Source organism: Haliaeetus leucocephalus, unplaced genomic scaffold (assembly GCF_000737465.1).
Source record: "Haliaeetus leucocephalus isolate CR32 unplaced genomic scaffold, Haliaeetus_leucocephalus-4.0 Scaffold1000, whole genome shotgun sequence".
In the NCBI taxonomy this organism is placed as follows: Eukaryota; Metazoa; Chordata; class Aves; order Accipitriformes; family Accipitridae; genus Haliaeetus; species Haliaeetus leucocephalus.
In genome coordinates, this window is record NW_010973436.1 from 838914 (window position 1) to 864357 (window position 25444).

General features: G+C 41.9%; 1 protein-coding gene across 1 annotated transcript in view; it reads right to left on the reverse strand.

Annotated features, from left to right (window-relative positions):
- PPP1R12B (protein phosphatase 1, regulatory subunit 12B) overlaps positions 1 to 25444 on the reverse strand; it is a 144003-nt gene that overhangs the window by 29558 nt on the left and 89001 nt on the right. Inside the window, exons 17-21 of the mRNA XM_010584542.1 lie at positions 16416 to 16506; positions 15803 to 15973; positions 14885 to 15068; positions 14217 to 14329; positions 12596 to 12640 (exon numbers count right to left, since the gene is read on the reverse strand). Of these exons, the coding sequence (XP_010582844.1) occupies positions 12596 to 12640; positions 14217 to 14329; positions 14885 to 15068; positions 15803 to 15973; positions 16416 to 16506 (604 nt within the window). The remainder of the gene's footprint in view (positions 1 to 12595; positions 12641 to 14216; positions 14330 to 14884; positions 15069 to 15802; positions 15974 to 16415; positions 16507 to 25444) is intronic.

The following is a 25444-nucleotide window of genomic DNA, read 5'->3' on the forward strand; positions in this document are numbered from 1 at the left end:
GGGGGGGGGGCAGTTTGGAGACGTCTAAAGCTGCCTGGCAATATTTCTGCATTCCCTTTTAAAGGTATGGAAATTAAGTCCAGACACACAAGAAGGTAGCGGCAGGCACCCCGCTGCTCAAGGAGACTGTGGCAGGACCTTGATCTTTCCAGTTTCCAACTGTTACACTCTTCACCCTCACCCTCCACCTCTCCCAACAGGCTGGAGTCTGACTCTGCTGTACAGCGACAAGGTAATTCAGACATTTTGAATGCATATTTACAGAACTTGGACACACAGGTGTTCCTTTGGCACTGGTCTCAGTTTCTGGGGTTTCAAAACAGTACGAGTGAAACTGGGCTAACCCCTGTGGCGACCAGCAGACCAGAGTGTCTCAATCACAATTACAAGGCTGACAAAGCCCAGCTTAGTCACCAAGGTGGAGTTAAACAGCTATAAATTGCAGGGTTTTGCTTTCTCTCCCATCCACTCCTAAATGAACCGTTGCCACATCCCTTCATGGTCACATTTCTGCTGAGGAGGGGCGGGAAAGCTCCAAAAATCAACATTTTGGTACAGAGCTCACAGCCTGAGCCTCAAAGCAAAACAAAATCTGAGCTTTTTATTCCCTACTAATTAAAAGTTAATCAGTCATCAAGTGCAGATGCCTCACAGATTGACAAAACACATCTTGGTGGACAGTAACTCATTTTAAAGAGAAGGGGTGGCATGAGAATTAGTATCCTTATTAGCCAGGAGAAAGACAGCAGAATAAGATGCAATATGGCAAAACACACCAGGTTTCATCATTATTTCAATGAAGGTGCCTAACTTACGGGTTTCTTCTTGCTGTTTTGTACGGTTTACTTTCAAGCGTTCCCCTAAGTATGAAACCCAACTCTTCCTTTGCAGGGCTGCTGTCCTCACATCCTGATGTTTGTAATACTCAAGGTCATGGTTTAGATCTGTTTCTGTCTGTTCAGGATATTCCTCAGTAAGAACCAGCAGCCTGGTCTGTGCTGTGATGCTGCTTACTTTGCTAAGGAATATTTATTTATACAGCTACCAGAAAGACATGCAAAAAAAAAAATCATCTTCCATGAGCATTTCCACAGCCACTGGACACAAACCCCTGAGACTGCCCGGACTGTTAAATTCATGCTGCAGTGTATTTCTGGGCAAAATCACCTTAAAGTTTCTTCTCATCTTTGAGTACAGCAGCACAACTGTACTATAGTATACTTCCTATATTTATATGAAATAGTGTATTTCCTGGACTTAGAGCTATGGTCTTGACTATGATCACTCTTTTCAGACATCTTTCCTTTTCCTTTCAGATGGCTGTCTTCTCCCTTCCTTTGGTAATGACACCTTCGTTTGTAGCCAGTTTTTTTAATTAGTTAGAGGGGAGGACCCATATCCAAGAAAATGAAGTACCAGAAAAAGGATGAAGCCCTGAGCTAAATGAGGGAAAAATTACAAACACTCCTTTTATCTGTGTTGAAAATCTTCACCTACAGAATGTGACACTGATAAAATAAATTTAAGCAGCCGTGTAACTTTACAACCTGCAGTAGACAAAAATGGGAAACAAAACTAGGAGTTAAAGCCAGAGCTGCAGAATGATGATCACAGGTGATGTAAGCCCACAGCATGTTCTCTGGGAGTGCAGAGAAGGAAAGTAGAAGCCCTCTTGGGAGACCAGAATTCTAATAAAACTTGAAGGATGAGGGAGGGTAGCTGGTATTTTTGGAACAAATTATCCCAAAACTAATCTCCTCAAAGTCATAGCTGTCATTTCCCACATCAGGTTTACCACACTCTCTTGTACATCATTGCATTACTTCCCATTCAGCTGGCTTCTTTCATTCGTAGCCAAACCTATCTTCCCAGCACAGATAGGTACTGGAGAGCACACTGGCACTTCCAGCTACACAAGGCTCAGCTGATGGATGAGCTAAGCTGAAGACATGAACTGGGGCCATACAGCACCCAGATACTCTCTACACCACGTACGTTCCTGCAGGGCCTCCTTGGCCACATCTGTGAAATTGAACACAGCCAGGAACCATCCCTGTCCACGAGCACACAACCCTGCAGACCACTGAGCTGTTGGAAGGTCTCTGACATTGTCTCATCCTTGGCCAACCAATGCTCTTCCATGCACAACCTGGGCACTTGCAGTGACCGTTCCCAACAGGTGCCTTGGACACAGCCACACAAATTTAGAGGATAAGAGGGTTCTATAACATGGATGAGTCTTCCTTGCCAGCGGGCCTCAGTGCTAGAGAACAGTAAGTTAGTACGCTGGGACTAACACACTCAGCCTTTGTGGATGGGGTCTCACTGGTGGTATAGCCCTTATTGCGACCCTCTCCTACACTAGGCCAAGCAATGCAAGAACATTGAGGCTGTACTGCAGGGAAACGTGAATTATAACCCAACTGGATGAGCAGCAAGAGGGAGAGGTAGACAACACACTTCATGTTTTCCTTTGAACCTATTGCCAAGACCATTTTGCTCACTTTTCTTTGAGAAGCAGAGAACCCTCCCTTAATGCAGCCCCAGACACTGCGGGTACCCCCTTCTACAGAGTTTAGTTGTTTGCGATTCAATTAAAAAAATCTTTGCAACCCTCACTTCTGGATTTCCCACCTGCAGGAGGAGAATGTGCTGTTTTGTGTGTTGAGTCATGTTCCAGTCCAGGGAAACACTGAAATATGTAATTCATATTTTATGCAATACTTAAGTAAATTCTAAAGCCACATTTGTTCGCATGATACTTCTCTGGGAAGACAGAGCAAAATAAACTATCCTGGCAGTTGTTTCCAAGAGCCAGGCTACACAGCCACTATATGCCCATAGAATAATTGTTCTGGGTCTAAAGTAGTTCTGTAAAAAAATCCAGAGAAACTTAGTTTAAACATGAAAAACCCATTAACTATTGAACTACTGACACAGGGGATAAAGAGCAGAGTCAAGATTAGATTTCCTATTGCTTTTGTGTTCCTCGATTAGCATACAAAACTGAAATCCATAGTGTAAGAGTACTGTACCTCCCCCTTGTAATAATGTTTATACTGAGGGCAAAGTTTAATAAATCCTGCAATTCCCTTCACCTCAGGATGTCCTATATTTGTGATCATTTAAGCCCTAATAATGTGCAGGCTTTGCACACATTAAATGGTACCACTGCTTTGTCCGTAGAAGAGTTTCTTACTTGCCTTGCACTTGTCTTCCGATACATCCGCATCGGACACAAGCATTATTTGCAAAAGAAAAGCCTGTGATCAATCTGAGATTGGGTCTGACAAGCCAGGAATACTGGTTTGTTTTAACATGCAGGACTCCACAGTCAGATGAAAGGTTACGGTACCAGTGATTACTGCACCTCGGGTACTTGCACACCAGTTGTTTCTTCCTCTATGTGGGACCTTGCAGTAAGAAGTCTCTAGAGTATTACCAAAACATCTGGAAAGGAATTCACCTGCAAAGAAAAGGCTGAGTCTTGTTAAGCCTCCTTATCTCACATCTTTAGTCACTGCACCCATTGCTTTTTGTGCAAAGAAATTCTGCTGGTTCTGTAGAGAAACTGTTCATTTCGGTGCAAAATGAGTTGATTTGGAATTAGCAGCACTGTTACTTAACCCAGGAGATGCGACGAAAAGCCAGTCTTTAAAAGTTGTAATAATAAACCTTCTTTTTTGTACAGCTAAGTCTCTATTATCTATGAACTGCAATCCAGTCTGCAGATACACTGTAAGAATCCAGAGGGGCTGCCATTATGTGGGACAACTCAGGGTCAAAGCTGTAGCAGCTGTATTCACCGTAACACCCAACCCACTATTACTTTGGATAATGAAAAGTTGATTGAAAATATATGCTATATAAAAAACACTTTAAAACACTGTAAATAAATTACTTTAAAATATGCAAGCGTTAACACGTTCAATTATAGCTTCACAGGGTTTATTTAGAACTGAAAAAGGTAGCAATGGTTGTGTTCGGCAACAGAATGCTGAAGGGCTGTAGCAAAGAAATTATTGGTCAGGCAATAAGCTTTTTGTAAACGTGATGTGAAGGCACTGCAGCAGTTTGCCATAAATGGAATACAAACCGTAGAAGTGAACAGGCTTTCATCTGCAGTGCACTGACTAGGATTCCCATGAGCAGATCTGGCATTATGTCTCGCAGATAGGAAGCAGAAGGGAAGGATCTTCCTCTCCTCCCAAACACACAGACAGCAGCTGACAGTCTATAATTGCATGTATAGCATCATACTTCCCCCGCTTTTTATTCCCATCACTAAATTTATAAAAAGGCTGGAAGCTACGCCTACTGGGCATACCTGGATTAGCATTAAGCAGTAGAAGCAGATAATTTTAGTGTGGGCTGAGAATAGTACATTTTAAATATAAAACTTAAGAATTCTTTTCTTTTTGCTTTCTTACAAATACAGAAAATAAAAAGCAGTAGTGAAGAGAGTTTAAAAAGCACCATTCTCAGAACAGAAACATCATGTTAGCACCTGTCAGTGTCAAATTATGCATGCAGGAGAAAAGTCTTGCAGCAGTTCAGTGGAGCAGAATTGAGCTTTTGGAAGAATGGACAAGTTGCCTCAAACACTCAGATCCAGCATTTATAACAGGACAAGAAGCAGGTGTATCCACTGACACCTCTGGGGACCTCCCTGACTTCAGAGGTTGAAAACTGAATTTAAAGAGAAGATTGCAGAAGAGGGAGAAGGATTTCATTATCTTGAGTTCATCATTTTCAGAAGGGTTGGATGGCAATGGTAGCAATAATCAATAATAAAACCATGCTGGAGCAACAGACTCCCATTAGAGGGAGACAGATGTGGCAGTGACTGCTTTGCCAAAAATAAACGTCCCGGAGATGACAGATTTGATTCCATTCAAGGCTGTAAATGCAACCACGGTTACAAACCTAGAGGTCTGGGGCAACCCCAGCACTGCGTATTTTCATGCCATAATCCTCATGATGTCTACACACCAGTGCGAAGACTGATGTCTACAGATAACTTGCTTCACATCCACCCAAAACCTGACTGTCCTTTCACAGTCAGCCTTCTTTCCTGAGCTCAATATCAAGTTTCATTCAAAAAAAGCAGCATGATAAAATCCAGAGAGATGCTTTCCACTGTCCACTCAGAAGTCCAGTTTAGAGCATTTTTCATGCCAAAAATCAAGTGATTTCATCCAGTTACTACCATTAAGGATAAAGTAATGTTAGAACATATTTTCCAGGCAAAGTCGTTCAGCAGTTGCACTCTGCAAGTGTTTACGGACAGGTTCCCTCTTCCCCAGTCCAGCTTTCTTACAAAGGATGAAGAAGCACAAACATGCTGAGTTACAACGGAGGAATGCAGCAGAAATTTGCAAAGATATTAACAGGCCATGTCAGGGAAAAGGAGAAAACAAGCACTAATATAAGAACCAGATGTAAACATAGCTATTTCAAGCTAAGGGACTTTCCAAAATATGACATAGAGAAATAGAAATCTTGGGGCACTCACAACAGAGTCATGATCCATTTTGCTCTTTATCTAAATTCATCAGATTCTGCATACCTCCCACCTGCCCCAGCCACTCCACAGCTATAAACCCTTTCTGTCAGCTTGTCTGTGGAAGCAAATGGCTGACACAAAGCAATATTCTAGTGTCACTGGCCAAACAGACGTATAACTTCAATACATCGCTATCTAACTATGTTTCAAGCCTATTTCTGGCCTTCCTTCAACAGCAGCAGATTCTGGTGCAGAAGGTTATGTTCGCTCCCAAGGATGAAATCTAGGAGCGATGAAAAAAAGCCTATATATATATATATATATATATATATGTATAAAAACCACAACCCACAACAGGGCCCAGCATTAGGTACATGCTAGGTACCTACTGTAATGCGTAACAAAAAGGTGCCAAGGTGTGAATTAAGCCAAAGCTGGTGGGCAATTCCTACCAAGAAGGACTTTTGCAGCTTAAGGATTCTCCATCTTGAGCTACCAAATAATGAAGTAGCTTCTGCCAAATAATGTTACTTCTAGCAGGGAAACTCCATGTCCAACGCAAAAAACTAACAATAACATTCCAAATATGAGGCTCTTTCTGAAAAGAAGCATGTGGGAGGATATAAACTCAAACAAAAAATGACCTTTTAAAGACAGGGACAAACAGCATTACCACACTTGAATCACTGGAACACACAATTTTTCCTACAGTGGCAGTTTCCAAAGGATATTTTATTGCCAGGGAATTTGACTTCAGTTTTCCAAACAATTCCTTGTTAGCCATCTGGCAACACAGCTTCTGCTTTTTGCTCCTTCTGGACATAGCTGGAAGATAAGTCATTCACTGCTTAAACATGGCACTGCACCATTCAGCACAGTACGTCCAGGCAACAAGGACTATGGGCTTTCACAGGGGCTTTGCCACATCGCCACAAAGGAACATTCACCAGCAGACAGGTGAGAAGGGCTAGGAAGGAAGCACCGAGTACGACAGATTTGAGTTGCATCTGCTAAAGCCATCTCCTATTGCCCATGCACAACTGACCTATTCTCTACGGCAGACAGCCATGTCAACACGACACAGCCATTAAGGGCTACCCAGACACCTACTGCTGTATGCAGGAATTTTAATCCAGCAGATTGGATTTTTTGGAGGATGTCTTCAACTACATCAAGAGAGACATCCTCTCCACAGCCTGCTGGATGACCTACAACAAAGTATGATCATCAGCTCCCAGAGGGGCAGAGAACCTGCTATAAGTAGTTAAGCAGTTAGAGATATTTTTCCTTTCCATAATTTTGAGCATGTCATGATGAGACAGAGTTTGACAGTTTCAAACAAAAATTAACGTGATGCTCTGTTACATGTATAAGCACAAACAAAAGCTGATAACCTTTAAAAAGTAAAAAATTACAAACACAATCAGACATAAAACAATAGTTAGATTTATTCTGTCTTTGGGATATATTCCAGGGAGCAATGCTGTTCCTCAGGCCAACAGGCCTAGGCTAGCAGCCACACTGAACTTGACTGGCCCTGTCTCCTGGAGTGGCTGCACTGCATCCACACTGCACTGGAGGTGGAGAGATGCAAACGCATGGCACCGATCCTGCTGCCACCCTATCCATCACACTTCTCCCAGTTCCTTCTGGGAAGAAAGCAAAAGGATCCCGGGACACCTGTGAGATAGCCGCCATGTCGGCAAAGGGACAGGACCCTGGGGTGAAATGGGATAATTTGAACTGACTGCAGAGGCCTCCCAGCAATGCCAGCAAAAGCCAAGGTATCTGGTGGGTATCCGATGCATTGCTAACCTCAGCTCCATTGCCTCAGGAGAAATTACTTGCTGACAACTGAGAAAGATTAGTCACCTCAGAATACACCGAAATTCCGAGAGTAATTTACTAAACAAGAAGTTAAAGCATAAAGTTACCTTAAATAGTTATGAGTCTATGACCTTGTAAATCATTCCTGGAGGACTCGCTATTTTGCTTCATCTTCCTGGGACTCACAGATCAGATTTTAGCTGGTTTTGTGTTACTCATCTCCATCTCCATCATGGACACTGCTTCACATTACACCTTCCTAATTCAGCAACTCGGTGAATTAGAGGAATTAACCTGAATGCATTTAGCTGTAACCCTGTAGTCTACATAGCAGACTTGGATTGCTTGGCTTTAAGCACAAACAATATGTTTTCCCAGAGCTGTAAATAGGAACTGAGCAGCCATGCTGATGATTTAAATGCTGTATCAACAGGGATAGTAGACAGCAAGTCTGATGCCCTTCTCAAAACATTAAGGTTAAGAAAAACCAGCACAAGCATATTAGGCTGGAGAACTCATGAGGCAAATCATCTGTGCAGATGTGAAATTTTTTGTAGAAATACTTGCAGAATGAATTTAAATTTCTATAGTGTCTTCCCTCTCCACCTCCCAAAGAACCCAGGGCGCTCCAAACAATAAAACCATTCTTCACCATATTTAAAGCTCTATGGCAAAACGTTAGCTCATGCTCTGGCAGCAATTTTCTGCTATTTTATATTGCTAGTTATACACATATTAAAGATCTCCTTTCCTTGCAGCATACAAAACCCCTTATAGCATTTTGTTTATAAACAGGACTAAACAGAGCCAATCTCTCACAGCCTTACATTACACAAAATTAAACGCTCTATAATTTAACTATAGTCATGCAAGTGACGCACAGTACCACCTACGTTACCTTGGACATGGGCCAGATGGCTTCCCTCCCACATCACACTGCATCTATGCTAGAAGTAAATATTCAAGGGTAAAACCAGGGAAAAATACTTGTATCCTTAGTCCCCAGAAGGGACCCTGGGCTAGTGGCAGTAAGGCACAGGACGAAGAGTACCATATAGCACTACCTAGATTAAAAGATTTTACTTTCTTAGCAGCTAGCAAGAAGTTCACCTATTTTGTTCCCTTTTACTAGTCAACTTTCCCTTGTATCTCAGCAAAACAGCGCAGCCCATGAAGACATACCTTACCATATTAGGCAATGTGAGTCCAGAAAGTGGAAGACTCGGAGCCTTCCTTAGCTTAAAAAGACAGTCCTCAGGCATGTCTACAGCCTGCACAGTGCCACGCTTCACTGCGCTGCACTGGGGAAAGAGGGCAATAAAACAGTGGGATCTGGGGTAGTTGCTATGACTCCTAGGGCTCCCAATACATGCAGTCTGGCTATGACAGGCAAGTCACAAAACATTAACTAAAGCTATTTCTGATCTTTTAGTCGTTTATCAAATCCATCTTTTAAAAAAGGTAATCACCATGATTACAGAAGCTAAATGGGAATCTCTGTGGAAGATAAAATGCCACTAAAAGCAAAAATATAGGTGAGACATAGAACATACCAAAATCAAGATTCCCAAGGCATAACTCTGAAACAGCTATAACATTAAGACATTTAGTTTGCCTAAGGGATTTTCCAGTTCATTGGTCTTCCCTTAGAATTCACAGAATCAAGCTTAGAAATTCAGTCCTTCTAAGATAGAGATTTAGTTTTTATTAGTATCCAGTTGCATCTGGTGATTTCATGTTAATAGTACAATTAGGCAGAACACATAATATTTACAAAGCAGAGTGGGCTTGAATGGTGTTTTGCAGAATGTAAACTACTCATGTTTTGTAAATTGAAGTACAGGCAGACAGGAATGGAGCCTATTTAATACACTTACTGTGATCACAATCCATAATCATATGTTTCAGTGTTATTCCTGCATAAAAGTTAATTCCATTAATGTGTCTGGGTTTTATACTGTGCTATACAGAATGTCCTAGAGAAAGTTCATGAGACAGATGTTTTCTTTGACACTTTTACTGCCCAGAAATTGTTACTTTACCAACATGACACTCAGTGCATTCCCCTGTATTTAAAGCTTTCCTTTGACAAACTATCTAACACACAGGTGAGGCACATTTGCAATGCCACTGAAGAGAAATGCAAGGAGATAAAATTCTTTAAATGATTACAAACATTTTTCTATTTCTGTTATGTATAGTATGTCATTTAAAGTACACTTTTCTTCCAAATTCATCCCCAATTTCTCCTGCTATGTAATAGCAATGGCAGAAGTCAAGTATAAGTCAAAGCCAGAAGAGCCAGGGATGGGGAAAACCCTCTCCAAAATGTAACATTGGACCATTCTCTTTAGTCTTCATCACTATCTTTCAAATGCTGCATCCCAAACTAGAGCCACTGATTTATACCTGCACTGATTGTATTGTATTCATACTCACTGGCTTCACTACAACTGAATTCTTGCTGATATTTCACAGTCACTGGCTTGCAGGGAGCAGGAAAAGTTTCCTAATGCCAGCCTACCCACACTGCTCAGCTGGGTACTAACATGATCTTTCAGACTCTTGCAATTTTTACTTTCTGAGAAATGGAGGCTAGACTGTGGCCAAACTTTTCTACCCTCCTCTGGTTTGAGCTCAGGTCTCCCCAGATTGAACAAAGGCTTTTTCCTTTACATAGCCTTCCCAGTGGAACCATGCAAAAAACTCTCCTAAAGCTGCTTCCCCAGAGGCTTTTTCCAGCTGAAGTCCTTGTGCCCTTGAACATTTATTCCACAATAAAACTTTGTCTGCTCTTCCAACTTTCCACAATGCATCCAAGCAGTCTGCATCACAAGCAGAAAGGCGGGGTTGGTAGCAAAACACATGAAGGTTGCCTGACACATCCTATTACGAGACTGCTCGCAGTTGCCTAAAACTCAGCCAAAGCGTCTGGGCTGGTTTCCCACGCTGGTGCTCATAAGTTTCAGCCAAAATAATTCATCCACTTCTGAGAATTAAACCAACATGTGTTTGCTCCTTTTTCAAAAATCACATCTACCTTTCCCTTGCTAAACTCCAGTGCTGCATAGTTTGGAGGAGGGAATTCAAGTAGGGCCTTTTTTGGCTGCCATGAAAATCTTCCTAATATCAGCCAAGATATTAGGGAAAAAATAACTGCTCACATAAAATCAGGAAAATTTTGGGGGGTCTGCAACTAAAATGGGACACTTTAATGTGTTCATGTTGAGAACTCTGATGGTGGCATCTGCCCTTCTAGAATTATTATTATTACTATTATTAATTAAATTACTATTAATTGTACTTCCTGCTTGGTACTAGAACTGAAAGCAAGAAGCTCTTCCATGATTCTTGCCAAAGTGATGATGGCCAGTTAGCAGGACAGAAATCTCTCTGATCTGGATGTAAAATAAACCAGGGATGACTGACCAAGTGACATGATGCTGGAGGCATGCAGTAAAGAAAATTAAGTGGAAGCTGGATAAAAACAAGAGGACTGGGAGAATGGGAAAAACAGCACCAGCAGAGTGGAAGGAGAGTCTAAACCTGGGTCTAACATATGTGAGGTGCATAAGAAGATAGGGGACTGTTGCCACAAAGCATGTGCGCAAAGGGGCTGAGGGAACGGAAGGGAAGTTGCTCTGCTATTAGATGGGAACCCACAAGAAAATTGTGGGAAATATAAGACAAAAGGATTCCTTGCTATTAATTTGGGGAAAAAGAATATCACTAATTGTAAGAGACCAGGTGACCCTGAACTTTTGGGCAGGAACATACGGTGGGGTCTTACGAAATGCAGTTTACCCATTTACCAGAGTGGTGAGGATTGTGCTTAACAGAGTTTTCAGCAATTTTAGTACTAGACTCTAGGAAGCTTCCAAACCTGCAGCCTCAGATACTCTTTTGTCTTAATTTAGCTAATCTGGGACAACTTCCCAGAAGAAAAAGACATTCCCAGCAAGTCCAAGACATGATTGCTAGTAACAAGGCGTCCCTATTATTATTACTTTTACACATTACAAAATATCTGTCCTTCAGTCTTACTGTGAGACAGCAGAAATGTCAAAACAATTTTGAGGATGATAAATGGCTGAATGCAGGGTTAAGTGGAAGATTTAACGAAGCTCTATACTGCTATGAACAGAAACTCCTGTGGGAAGAGCTGGGCTACTCAAAGCAGGTGGTGCTTCTGTGGGAAGGAATATCCCACATTTCATGTTGCAAAGTAAGCACTGGGAAAGCAAAGGCTGGCACTGAAAGATAAGCACATGCTAAGAGCCATCCCAGCACCATGTGAGTCTCTGGTCCCCACAAGGCTCACCGTGACTTTGCCCCATTTTGACCGAGTATTGCAAAAAGAAAAACAAAAATATACTCTGAAGAGTTACCGAAAATTTTCAGCAAAGAACCAGTTAATTTCAACAGAATGATGTTTCAATCACTACTGAATTGCAAAGTATGCGGAAAGGCTACTGCAAGCTCAACATTTTATGGCAAAAATTAAACGTCACACAAGCAGGCTGACCCCTATGCAACCTTAAATTTGCTATTTTTCCCAGGTCTTGCACATCATGCTTTAATAGTCTGCAAATGTATTTAGCTTTAACATTGTCAAAGTCAGTCATGTTGTCAGGCTCAAATGTGTTTTAGACAAAGACAGACAAAACCAAATGAAACCGAGGCAATTTGGACAAACTCAATAATTATTATGAAAGGAAATAAAGGGCCTCGAAGGATAATGACACTATTGCAAGAACAGGGGAACAATGAACAATCTCTGGTGTGTTGCTTGCCAAGGCAATTTCCCACAAGAAAACAAATCCATGAGGAGACAAAAGCGTAGATTTTAGAAATTCAAAACATACTGTTCAAAATAACAGCATCAGGACGATTCTGAGATACAAGGTCATGCACCTTCCTCAGGACACCTGACAGCCATGTTCCCCAGCCATCACAGCTTCTGACAGTGCTCTCAGTAAGGCACTCACCCCTGCTTCTGCTGCAGTCCCTCCAGGTTTGAGAGCTGCCTATGCAGCTCTTGAAAAGTCAACTTTTGAATTTACGCCAGTCTGTAGATATTCTTTATCTTTCAGATGAGAAATCAGTAAGCAGTTTGCTACTCAGAACTACCTCCCAGTTCATACCGAGCTCCTGAACAGAGCCTGAATCTCTTGTATAAATGAGAGTAAAGCCATAGAAGACTGCTTGCCACCAAAGCGCAAGAGTGAAACACCAACTATTTAGACATATGTTTTCACTTACCCGAGTTTCCTTCACTTCCTCATTTCCATCAACTTCATCATCATCCTAGGATGAAAAGCAAACAATATAATTAGGCAGCCTTGGAGACAACAAAATTTTATCACAGGAAGTTAATGTATTGCTTATGAATTGATATCAAAGCTAAGAATGCTTCTATCAAAAGAAATGCCCATCTAAATGCTTTTGGCTGATTATCAGATCAGGTTTGGTAACATTAAAGACCATTTAGAAGATCTTGGTAGTGGGGACAGAATTACTCTCTCGTGATGGCTACCGCAATTTGAATGCTCCTGAAAAGTCAGTAGGAGAAGGAGTAACACTTCTTAATATACTTAGGGAGCAAATGTGACACTTGAGAAGACTGCGTATCTGAAATGCTGATATAATACTGACTTTCAAAGAATATCCTCCACTTCAGTTAGACTCCAGAGGAAAGACTAGTCATCACAGAGAGCTTGCACTTATGCAGCCTCTGTGTAACCCACTGCCTCTTTGTAACAGCTCCAGGATTTCATGGAGCAATGATAAACTACCATAGCATCACATCTGACTCCATATTGAACTCAAGGTACTCCAGAAGTTGTCTTTATATGAAACTACAGCTACAACGGGGAAATGAACTAAAACTTCGAGAAGTGATTTGCCTTCTGCTCTGAAGCTAGCAATATTGCTACAATGATCCAGTAGACAACTGGGCAAGCTGTAAAGCATTTAATTAAAAAAACAGTAAGAAAAAAAATAATCACATATGGCATGCAAGTGAAAAAAAAAGTAAGAATTATTTGAAAATAATAAAAAGGGGGTGTTTGCAGCAAGTCTTTCAATAGAAATTCTGAGGTTTCCAGCAGGGCCATTCAACTTGTCTGTAACTCCAAATATTCAACGTTATCTACTGTGGCCGTAGAAGACCATTGTGGTTTTTTTCATTATGTTGTGCAGGACGCCTCTACCACGGAGGTGTATGAGGAAGGCTATATGTCTGTAGCTGGACTAGAACTATTGCAGACTTCTTAACCATGACTTCATAATACTTACTCTCCTGAAAAAGGTGATCTATCTTCCTACCTGAGACTCTAACCAAGGTTTGGAGGGCTGGATTTCTTCCCTCAGACGGAAGAAATCTTTTTGAAACCAGGACTAAGAGTAACGACCATGACACAGACAGCTCTTCTGCATTTATGCTGTGTGTGTTCTCTGGTGCTGGGTAGGGGATCCAGACACAGGTTTTATTCCTCATGGTCTTCCTTTTAGGCGCCCTAAAGCGTAGCCAAATTTGGGCTCAGAGGAATTTGAAAATACTTCCAGTGGCTCGTGACCTCCTTCTTCCAAAAAAACTAGACTTTTAATCTCTCTTCTCCCATGTGGGCTCTTTCACAATTCTGCAAGGATGGCACTGATTTATGGTTCAGGAACAGGCTCCCCAGAGCCTGATGCTTGAGTATTACATGGGCCAAACAGGGATGTGATTCCTTTGGAAGTGCCAGTCTGAAATAAAGTTGGAGAGGGAAGGACTAATGGGAAATCAACTGACTTGGAAAAAAATCTGAAGCTTGGAATTGGAAGGAAATTCACCCTGAATATTACAGAATAAGTTTCTCTTCTTTAAGGAACTCAAACTTACATCTTTTGTTGAGAAAATGATGCCGGTGCCTCTTCGCCTCTCTTTTGGCCGCCGCCTCTCTCGGATTGACTGTTTGTTTGGAGATCTGTCGTCTAAATCCTGATCTTCACACTCTGGCCAAGCAAAGAAAGACTGCTTTGGTTTCAGTGATTTACATCGGTGCTTTTGCTAAGGTACTGGGGTTCTTTTCAAGCCAATCAAGGTCATCTTGGCTTGTGTTATATTACAAAGGAGTTATTAAACCAAATGAAATGGAATCTCAGTGCCCTACTACATCTGGTTACTCACACTCCTTCCTTTATCAAAGCCCAGAGAGGTTACCCGAGCTGTCACCTCTCCCCAAATCATCCCAACTGACTCCTGTTCTGAGGACAAACTGTACTAGGGGAATCCCAGCTTTAAGATCTAAATACTCCATGGATTACTATCTCATTTACTTACCCCAAATGTAAAACATCATTTTATCCCTCTCTGTTACAAGCAATAGGCTATATCCTACATTGGGATTTCCATTTAAACAAAACCCATTTGTTTTGTGAGGTGGCACCTCCCCATACTGCTCCCCTCAGAACAAGTAAACTTACTCTCTCTGTCTGTACTCATTGAAAGTTCTAAACCTCATGAAAATCCCTGAGCTTTGACTGTTCTTCATTCTCCTGGGTACATACCATTTTTCTCCATCTCTGTGGCTGCACCTCTGAAGTCTGCTGGATTCACAGAGTCAAGACCTAGATACTTATTTGCTCGAGTCAAGTATGAACTTGTATAAAGGAGAGGTGCTGATGTTGAAGGAGATACAGGTGTCGTAGGTTTGTCTGGTTGTACAGGGCACCTTAATCGCCGATAGACACTCTATAAACAAAGAACCATGACAAAAAGTTAGTAGAATGAAAAGGGACTAGCAGATTTGGGATTTTGGGGAACTGGATAATCTTTTAGAATGTACTGTTTTCTTCACTGCTGCTGGAAGTGATCACCTCCATCCACCAGATCAGGTTCATTCCATCAGATGGGGATGAATGTTAAAAGCATTGTATAGCTACGGTGTGAGAGCACCCTCCCATTGCTGGGAAGTCTGGGATCAATCTCTTTGTCCCCACAGCCAATGGCAGGATGAACAAGTTATCTAATAGAAACAAATGAGTTAGAGTGAAAAACCAGAAGTGATGGGAGAGAGAGAAAACTGGTCTCTCTAGCTTTCCATTACACACAGAACATCTGTGGAAAAATGTGAACACAAAGCCTCAGTCCAGCCTGCACAGCAAGGATGGATCCAGGCCACATTTCTATCATTAGCCTTCTCATTCCACTTTCTGTGATTTACACAGTTTTATTTTCTGGCAAGAGACAGAAAAATGAAATTCCCAGCAGAGAGCAAAGGAACAGCTAGCCTCTAACACCTACATATTCACATCCCTTGTGCAGATTGCTGAGGTGAGGTACTACTCTTCAGTATTATTTCTTTCCAGCAAGTCTGCCTCCCCTTAAAACAAACAGACATCCCCAAAACAATTTCTCCTGATCTCAGCTATCCTAAATGGTTTCATTAACTCTCAAACAATGAGAATTGAGGCCAGGAGTATCACCTCCTCATCTGTATTTCTGCTCCACCGTGACCGGGTCTCCTGCCTCTCACTGCTGTCCTCAGAAGGCTCAGTGCTCTCAGCTTTCTCGCTTTGCTGTTCCTGAGCTTGCCGCTCTGCCCGAGACCGGCTGAAGGTTCGCTCTGCCTCCTGAAGGTCTGTCAGTGTCACACCCTGGAGAGAAAGTAAGAGAGAGAATTTTTGAATTTATGCAATTAGATTTCAAGTCTACCAGCTCAGTTTAAAATACCCATCAGGCTTATACCTGGCCAGGCTAATGTTTCATCTCTATGCTAACAGAAAGAAAAGAATTCTGTAGCTTTTAACACATTTCTCAGTGTACTGACATAATCACCAACTCAAAGGAACTCAAATATACGTGATCAAGCTACAAACTAAAAGGCAGGTATCCTGCAGAAATCTAACTCGTGTATGCTTGGGGGAGTATTTTCTAATAACTGTTTGCAGGAACTTTTGCCAGAACGTCTCCAACACAGTGTGAGGGTAGACAAACCCCTTGTCCTAAGTAATAATATAAGAGCAAAGAAAATCTTGACTCTCTATTCATCAGCTCTCTTCATCCTACACACAAACACAAGTTATTTCCATTCTTTACCTGTGTAGACCTGCGAGTCTGTCGGGCCTGCCTGGATCGTGCCTTCCTCAGTGATTCTGCTTCCTCATCCCGCACTGGAGTCAGATATGACCTGAAAAAAAAAATAAAGGGCAGAAGAGGTTAAAATAAAAACAGATGCTCTGCTTTCCTGTCTCTGCGAGCTCCTAAGCTATTATTCTCTTTCATATAGACAACAATCATTTTAGCTCCATCTACCAAGACTATCATCTTCTGCTTTGGGACAACTTTCCTGTGAGCATATGATACACAAATGCTCGCATTACATTCTCCCTAGAGTCTCTAAATAAAGTATTTAGTGTTGGACATGTTCTGTTAAAAAAGGTGCAGCTATTTAGTATATTATTTGCTCCCGTGTCATTGTATCATTAGAAGGAAAAAAAAACCAACAACCCAAAACCCAAACAACCACAAACCACCCCTCATTCAGATAAAGATCTCAGGAACAGAAATCCTGCATTGGCACATTCCTCAGACCCTCCTTCCTGTCATTATATTCATGATCATATTGCTGCAACCTGCTGTCTTCATCAGTATGAATCCCATCATGTTAGAAACCTGCTGAACTGCAGGCATCTTATAAAGACAAAACACCTTGAAAAAAAGCTATGAAATTAAATAAACGACCTTCACACACCAGAGTAAACCAAGTTCCTTAATACTGAAAACTGCACAGTTAAAATACAGAGCTGGTCACCACTAGATTTCATTAAACCTGGGAGATTTCAAAAGAACTATTCGCATGAAAAAATATAAGTTGAACTCTCTGCCCTGGCATTCACTGTGGAGAACTGGAGAGGAATTTGGCAGTGGTCCTGCAGTCAGGGATCGCACAGCCTTAAGTCTGATTTCTGTAGTGGTGGAGTGGCTTCCCTCTTAGGAAAGATTAATTAGATTGGACTCTTCAGCCTGGTTAATAGGGAATGATTATTAACACTGTCTCACTGCACAAGGATGAAGGTGCCTGAAATGTTCTTTTGTAGGTCTATCACTGCCACAGATTAACAGAGTATCAAAGATCTAGATATGTTCAAAGAATAATTAGCCAAGTGAGGTATGAAGATCTATCAAAGAATATGCTTACTTTGTTCTTGGACTCTTTTCCTGGTTCTCCACTACAGACCACTTTCACGGAAAAGGTAATGGGCTGAACAGATTTTGTATCTGATCCAGTAAGTTGAGACATTTATTAGAAAGATTACTAACTTTGCTGCACTATGACAAAACCTCAGAGAATGAGGAAATCTGGATCACTCTAAAATAATCTACCACAATGGCTTTTATCCACCTTCACAATCTCATGTGCAGTGCTGATTTAGCTGTGCAGCCAAATGTGGACTGACCTCCAGCGCTCAGTGGAGACGTGTCACTTAACTGGGGGTTCCTCAGACTATTCGTAGGTACATCCATGGGAGCTAGTCACCCTGCACTTCTACAAGTGTTGGTGGGGCACATGTGAGAGTCTTCTCACATAAAACTGGTATAAATATTCGACCTGATAAATCATGCCCTGAACTCCCCTGATCTCCAAAGAGTACAAGCAGAGTGCAAAGGATCAATTGTCTGTACTGGAGATGCCTGCACTGCAGACTTCTAGAGGAGATGAATCATGCTCTGGGAGCTGGCTACAATGGAGATGTCTACATCTGAGCTGGCCAGGCTCACTGAACTGCACTTCCAGGGTGCAATTTATCACCTTCAGAAGGAGCCTCCAGCATAGATCATGTGAATGCATTGCAGAGGAGCTCATTTCTTCCCATTGATTATCCAGACAGACGCACTAGCTGTGATGGATATGCCAACATGGGAAGCGCCTAAAATTCAGAGGGATGATTGCCTCCCAAGAATTCGCTGTTTCATGAACAAAAAAACTGCTGTTTGGTGAGTGAAAGCTGTGCAACTCCTAATTTTGCAGACAAGTAGTTCTCTTCTCTCCTTTATGCAGTGCATATGTGCTACCCAGGTAATGGCACATTAAGGAAACAATAAGCATTTTCTGCAGCTTTTGACACAAGTAGAATAGCTGCTATTTGCACAGCATCCAGAAGTAATAAGTCACCTACAGGAAGAACACATTTGCAAAATATACTGCAAATTAAGTTCAGAGCAGTAGTAAAAAAAAAAAAAAGTTCCTGAAACATACAAACCAAGTAAATTTCTAGCTAAGTAAGGTGGGCAGTTTACTGCAACAGCTTTGAATCAGTGGAATTTATGTCTCATGCTGTGCAATGAGGACACAGGCATGTACATACATACGACGGGACTAAGGAGGAAAGATGAGACCTGTCTTTGCCTGAGGAGGAATTCGGCTCGTACAACAGTATGTATACAGTGGACCACATTGTGCTTGTTCAGGAACACTCCTGGTACATGTAAGCAACACGAAGTCACGCTTACAGCAGCTGAAGTACTTTTGCACACAACAGAAAATAATACTGAACTCCCTGCCACAGGATGTGAGAGAGGACAAAACAGGTGTCCTGGTTTCAGCTGGGATAGAGTTAACTGTCTTCCTAGTAGCTGGTACAGTGCTGTGTTTTGAGTTCAGTATGTGAAGAATGTTGATAACACTGATGTTTTCAGTTGTTGCTCCGTAGTGTTTAGACTACAGTCAAGGATTTCTCAGCTTCTCATGCCCAGCCAGGGCACCTGACCCAAACTGGCCAACAGTGTATTCCATACCATGTGACGTCCCATCTAGTTTAGGAACTGGGAAGGGCGGGCGGGGAATCTCGGCTCGGGGACTGGCTGGGTGTCAGTCGGCGGGTGGTGAGCAATTGCCCTGCGCATCATTTGTACATTTCAATCCTTTTATTACTACTGTTGTTGTTTTATTAGTGTTATCATTATCATTATTAGTTTCTTTTCTGTTCTATTAAATCGTTCTTATCTCAACCCAGGAGTTTTACTTCTTTTCCTGATTTTCTCCCCCATCCCACTGGATGGGGGGGGAGTGAGTGAGCGGCTGCGTGGTGCTTAGTTGCTGGCTGGGGTTAAACCACGACAACAGGTTTTTGAAATGGTTTCAAAAAAGGTTAGCCAAATCTGTGGAGAACAGGTCAGCATCAGCTACTAAAAAGGAGGCTGGGCATGCTGCTGGTGAGCCATGAGGGCACCTTTGCAACAAGGTCAGAAGAGGCAGGTTTGCAGGAGCACAGCAAGGCTGCAGGATTTCCCTTCTTTCAGTGTTTAGCTACAGCTTTGAATACAGGAGTGTACAGATACAGCAACAGGAAAAAAAAAATTTGTGTCTCTTACCCCCTCATCCTCTCAGGCTTTTTCCTCTGCTCTCCCAGAATTTAAATAAAAATAGGAATATGTTAAAACATCATTAGCAATTTTGGGTGTCCAACCTGTAACAGTGACTTAAATCTTCAGACAAGCACACTTTGCAAGTCAGAGGTGCTCAGTTTGGACTGCAGCCTTTATTGATTGCTAACTTTTGGTTTCTTTCCATTTACACAATTCCTCACTTCCTGGAGCTCACCCAAAGCCATTTTACAAGCATGAGAGAACTGAATTTTCTGAAACAAGTCAGCAGAGCCACTGCACAGTGACATAGCTGGTTTCTCCAAGTAAGCAGCTACAGCCTTTTCCTCGTGATGAAAGAAGGTAGTCGTGCTGTAAATATTTCAAATGCAAACAGCAGACACCATACCTGCTGGCAATTCAATCACATTTTTCCTCTGCTTGGATTTTTTTTGTGTTTTGTTTTTTTCTTTGGGTGGAGGAGGGAGGGTAAAGACTGATTTTACAATTTTAGGTGATGCTTCACTTTGCTTACAAGCTGAATTTTAAAGAGACCTGAGTGTGCTAAATGGCATGGAAGAAAGAAAGAAAGAGAGAACAAATTCACTGCAAGGAGATGGCAAGTCTGATGCAGCCACAAAGCAAGGCTGAACTGGATGACAGAGGGAGAGCAATACACTGCTCTCCAAAGCAGAAAAATTGCAGATCACAGCAAGCTGCAGGGGACAGACAGCAAATGGGGTACGAGGCAGTCTGTAAACAATCCACAGAGTTTTTAATTACGTTTTCAAGAAACACATTGCTTGCTAAAGTGCAGTATCTATGTCATCCTATTAATTCAAGCAAATATCACATGATCCAAGCAGATCTTCAAACAAATGGTCCTATGCATTGTATTTTCTTGCAATAAGCTTTCTCTGAGAAATACATGAAATAAGAGCAGCCATCATGCCAAGTTCAAGACATGCATAAAGCAGAACAAATTTTTACCAGAGTTCTGGATGCAAGTACATGCAGCAGAACACAAATTGTTAGAGATGCGTACGTGAGAGTCAGCAAAAACACAGAAGTTTATAGTTCCCAGAGGCAGACACAAGTGTGTCCTGCTGCCACAAGAGAGCTACAAGCTTTTGATTTGTGCATTACCTAGAAAAAAAGCTGGGAACTGAATGATGAATCTGGCTCCCACTTAGTTCTTCCTCTTTTCAATAAACACCTATTTTCTCTGTGAACTCTTTTAATCAGGACAGTGCAACACAAAGATGGATCCCAACTACTCATCACTACCTCAAAGCAAAAGGAGTTGCAACAAAATACTAATAGAAGGGGAGATTCAAAACAGGGCAACAGTAAGCCTGGATATACAAACTGGTAAACCAAGAATACAAGAGCAAATGTGTACGTCAGAGAACCTTTGCCAGAGGAAAAAAAAACCCTTATATTGTAGAGAGAAACCCCTCCTAAGTAAAGGGTGAATGATGCAGAAAAAGAAATTACAATCCCCTGTTAATTGGTGCACCAATAACAAGAACAGATGATGAATTTCTCCAAGAAACACAGAAACTTCTGATAATCTTTTTACAATGCTGGTCTCCTTTCCTGCATTCCCGAACTCCTTCAAGCACTTAAGAGATCGAAGCATTTGTGCAAACACCATCTACCACCACACAGAGTGCTTGGCAGAACGATATCACCCAGTCCCAGAGGGAACACCAATACTGCATAAAACTTGAAGTTTTACATTACATTTTCACACTTCAGTGACCCAGCACTGGAAAAGCACTCGCCTAAAAGACACTCACTTATGTGTGTCAAAACTTGGCAACAAATTTGGAAGCTAAACATTCATTAAATGCTACAGCTGCCCTCTTGTCAAAGTGGATTCAAGGCACTTTGTCTTGTCAGCACACCAAAAATTGAGATACACACCCCCATGAGCTGTAGTGGGCCATGATGTGGTTCCTCCATCCCCATCAGGTCCCTTCTCCAATAAACCTGTGTTCCTGTAGCAAGCGCAGTAAGAATACGAGTTGGCAGGCAGTAACTATAGGGTGTCTGGTCTCTGCGAATGCAGCACGGTTATGGGGCTATGCTTGATGTGGCTCTTCTAGAGGAAAGCTTGCTGTGGGCAGGAGCTGCTTCGCTGGCCCTCTCTGACTCCTCTCAGCCTAAATTCTCTTTCTAGTTCAGGAGTGACCCTGAACTAGACTAGACTAGAAACTATAGTGACAGTTTTCTTGGAAGCCAGGACAGACTTTTGGTTGTTCCAGATCTGGATAATATGGGTAAAGGGAGCCAGCACAGATTTGGCTTCCTGCACACAAGAAGGTGTTCAGCATACGGAAAGTCATACAGATATCTAAAATGTTTGAAATAGCTGTTCTTAAGAGTACAATATCACTATTCAAAACACTGCAGTATTTTTTAAAAAATCTTTATCATACATATATCTACCTCTCTCTCTCATATGTGTATATATATATATATGTATGGTTTTTATATATATATATATACACACCCACACACAGAGGAAAAAAAGAAGACAGAAAAAAAAAAAAAAGCCCAGCAAAAGCCTCAAGTACTGATAACTGTTCCCCTGGAAACAATTGGAAAAGTACAGCATCCCAGCAATGCATTCCTACAAACTGGAAATTTGCCATTAGCTAAGAAATTAATCTATAAGCTGGGGGAGGGAAGAGAAGCAAGGGCAAGTTTTGCAGGCAAAAATGCTGACAGCATTTCCCAAAATACAATTCCTTAAGTTAGATAATGAAGTATGTACGCAGCAGCAAGTCAATCGTTGACAGTTACATGGAAACAGTCAGGAAAAAGAAACTTTCCTGCTCTCTCCTCCAAGCAAGCAACAGGTTTCAGTTCTTCACTGTATTTATCCCTGTGCTAACATGTTCTGTGCCATCAGCCCACCGCAACTGAAAATACTCATTAGAGAAATTGCCATGAAAAGTTGGCTGACTATAAATTGAGAAGACCATTCAACACGCAGGAGAGAAGGATAACATGTCAGACTCAGCAAGCGTTGGAGCTGGGAATAGAGGGACGAGACAGCCAGACAATGCCAAGTTATTTAATAAGCTGAGGACAGAGGGATAACAGGATCATGCTCTTAAAGTGTTTCACAGCTGGCTTGAAAAGGCTCGGCTGAGTATTCACCATTTTCAGGCCTTAGCTTTCCTCTCTCAGTTTAGTCCTGGCTGTTGTGAGCTGTCATTGTGTTTCAATCTGGACTGTGAATTCTCAACTCATGAAAGTTTAACTGTCTGAATTTCAATCATCTATCTACAGTATGATTAGCAGGTTAACAAGCAGAAGATGAAATTCTTTATTGCAACAGCTTTGCTTTGCTCTACATGTTCAGGTGCTGATCTGAGAGATTAAGAGGCTTGTGATCTTTGTCACTTGTTAATCAAAACAACAAGTACCCTTTATCCCTCCTCAAAACTCACACTTTGATGTGATGTTTACAATGGGTTGAGGTTACAAGTATGGCAGCTGATGCTCTAAGAATACTTCCCATCATACAGTTCTTGATGATTTTGCATGTGCTTTCCCATCTGCCCATATTCATCTCTTTGTATGCCCTTCAGAAAGCAGACGTGCTCCTTTTGTGCTGTGTTCCTACGGCAGCTACCTCAACGCACCTCCTCTGCAGGCTGGACTACTGCAATATAAAGAAGTGAGTAGTGCTCTAATTGCAGACCTAGGTGGGAACGCAGCCCTGCTCACTCTAAGCCCCAGGTGCTCTGTATTTCCTCTGCCAGAAGAGGAAAATGCAGTATTAGTACCTACTGAGAATTCAAAGTTTGGGGCTGGGGAACACAGCACATGGATTGGAAGCTTTTAAATGATCAATGTTACCCCTCTGCAGTAATTAATGCCATTTGGCATCACGGTAAAAGGTGGAAAGGCAACAAACACCACAGTGATCACGTTCCTTAAACTGGCTACCTCACACTGGAGAAGGCTTGCTGTTGCTGTGAACCTAGACCCTTAAAGTTCTTCCAGAAAAAGGGAAAATGTCCTTGTTAAAAAAAAAAAAAAATCCAGGAAATTTTTCTGCAAGAGAAAAGTAAAGAGTACCGCAAACACAAAACAAAGCAAGCCAGCAACACCTTTTCCCTACTGAACTTCCCCTTAGTTATTGAATGCATTACTTGTGACCATCACAAGTGCAAACTTTCCAGGCTGGAATATTTTGAAATTGGTTTGTGTTCAGTATAGGACATTAGGTGTCAATACACAACACTGAGCAGTTTGTCACTGTATCACGGAACAAAGGGCACTACTGTCTGCAGTCTTCAGAGGCTGAATCTTTGTGTTAAAAAAATTGCTGCATGAAACAGAGCAGGATGAAGCTCCATCTCCTGCCAGCTGATGAACGAAATTAAGACAAAGATGCGAGTGTCCTGCCTCTATCAGTATTTCTCGTTTTCAAGTGAGCCAACAAAATTTGACATTTTAAACAACCGCAAGCAGACCTATTACAGCTTTCCCAAAAGCTAGTTTACAAGTCTGAAACAGGGCAGGAAATCCCTGAAAACAAAAAAATTCACTCGGCAAAAATCTGAATATTTGGGAAATTGCCTTTTGCAACTAAAAAATAAAACAAAATCAAAACTTGATGGTGATAAAGAAGGTTCAGCTGTTGAACTAGATAAACCGTAGAAGAAATGCTCACTTGGCAAGTCCATCTAAGCAGCCTTCGACTGCCACCTCGTGGAAGCAGCCACCGAGATGCCTGAGCAGTTTCAAGGAAGACGATCACGAATTAGCCCCCAGCTGAATTACAGAAAACATCACCGAATATTGATCCTCTATAAAAGATTTCCATTTCCTGCTGAGCTAAGATTGCAATTTCTGAGCATGTGGCAGTAGCTTTGGTTCAATTTCAAGTGTCCATTGTTCTTGGGGACAGAAGATTAATTATGTTTGCTCAAAAACTTTTCCTACAGAAATCCCAGTGTGGCTACCTGGCTTCCTCGGCTTCTCCACCTGTAACATCCGTGGGTTGGTGCTATAGAGCAAAGAATTTAACAGAAATAGCTGATTTTGTGCTAAATTAGCCCTCAGCTGTACAGTCACACAGTATCTCCACAAATATTTCAGGTACATTCTTTAGTTTAATGGCCAATTTTGGACACAGGAAAGTATTTGAACATGTTGAAGTTGGTAAATGTCCATACCCTGAACATCCAGGTGGTGGTACCCAGATGGAGCTGGAGCCCTGGCTGCAGAACTTGCCATTAGACAAATATGGTGTTAGACACAAGGATTAAATACATGAAACATGTCAGTGGTTACAATTAGTAAGTAAAGAGGAATTGCACACAAATTTGCATGTAGACAGGGGTGGGGAAAGGCAGTTTTACCTTCTGCTTGCTCCGTGCTGTCAAGATGCAGTTCTTTTACATTGGTTAGCTCAAGTGGTCCCTGCTTCGTTTCCTTGACCATTCCTGGAGGATCCCGCATATATTCCTGCTTTGGGTTAGCAGGCCAACCTACAGCCTGGGCTCCTCCGCCCAAAGCAAATACCAAAATATCCCCCCCACACCCCACTCCGCCTTCCCCTGAGCACTGGATAAAGTCAGTTGGCAGCTGAGCATGCAGCAGCACACCTGCTCGCCTTCTTTACAGGAAACAAGGCTCAGCAGCAGTGACCCCCATCCCACACCTCGACCTTTTTCCAAATAAAAATGCAGCCTGATTTCTGATACAGCAGGAGCTATCTCGCCTCTTCCCAACAT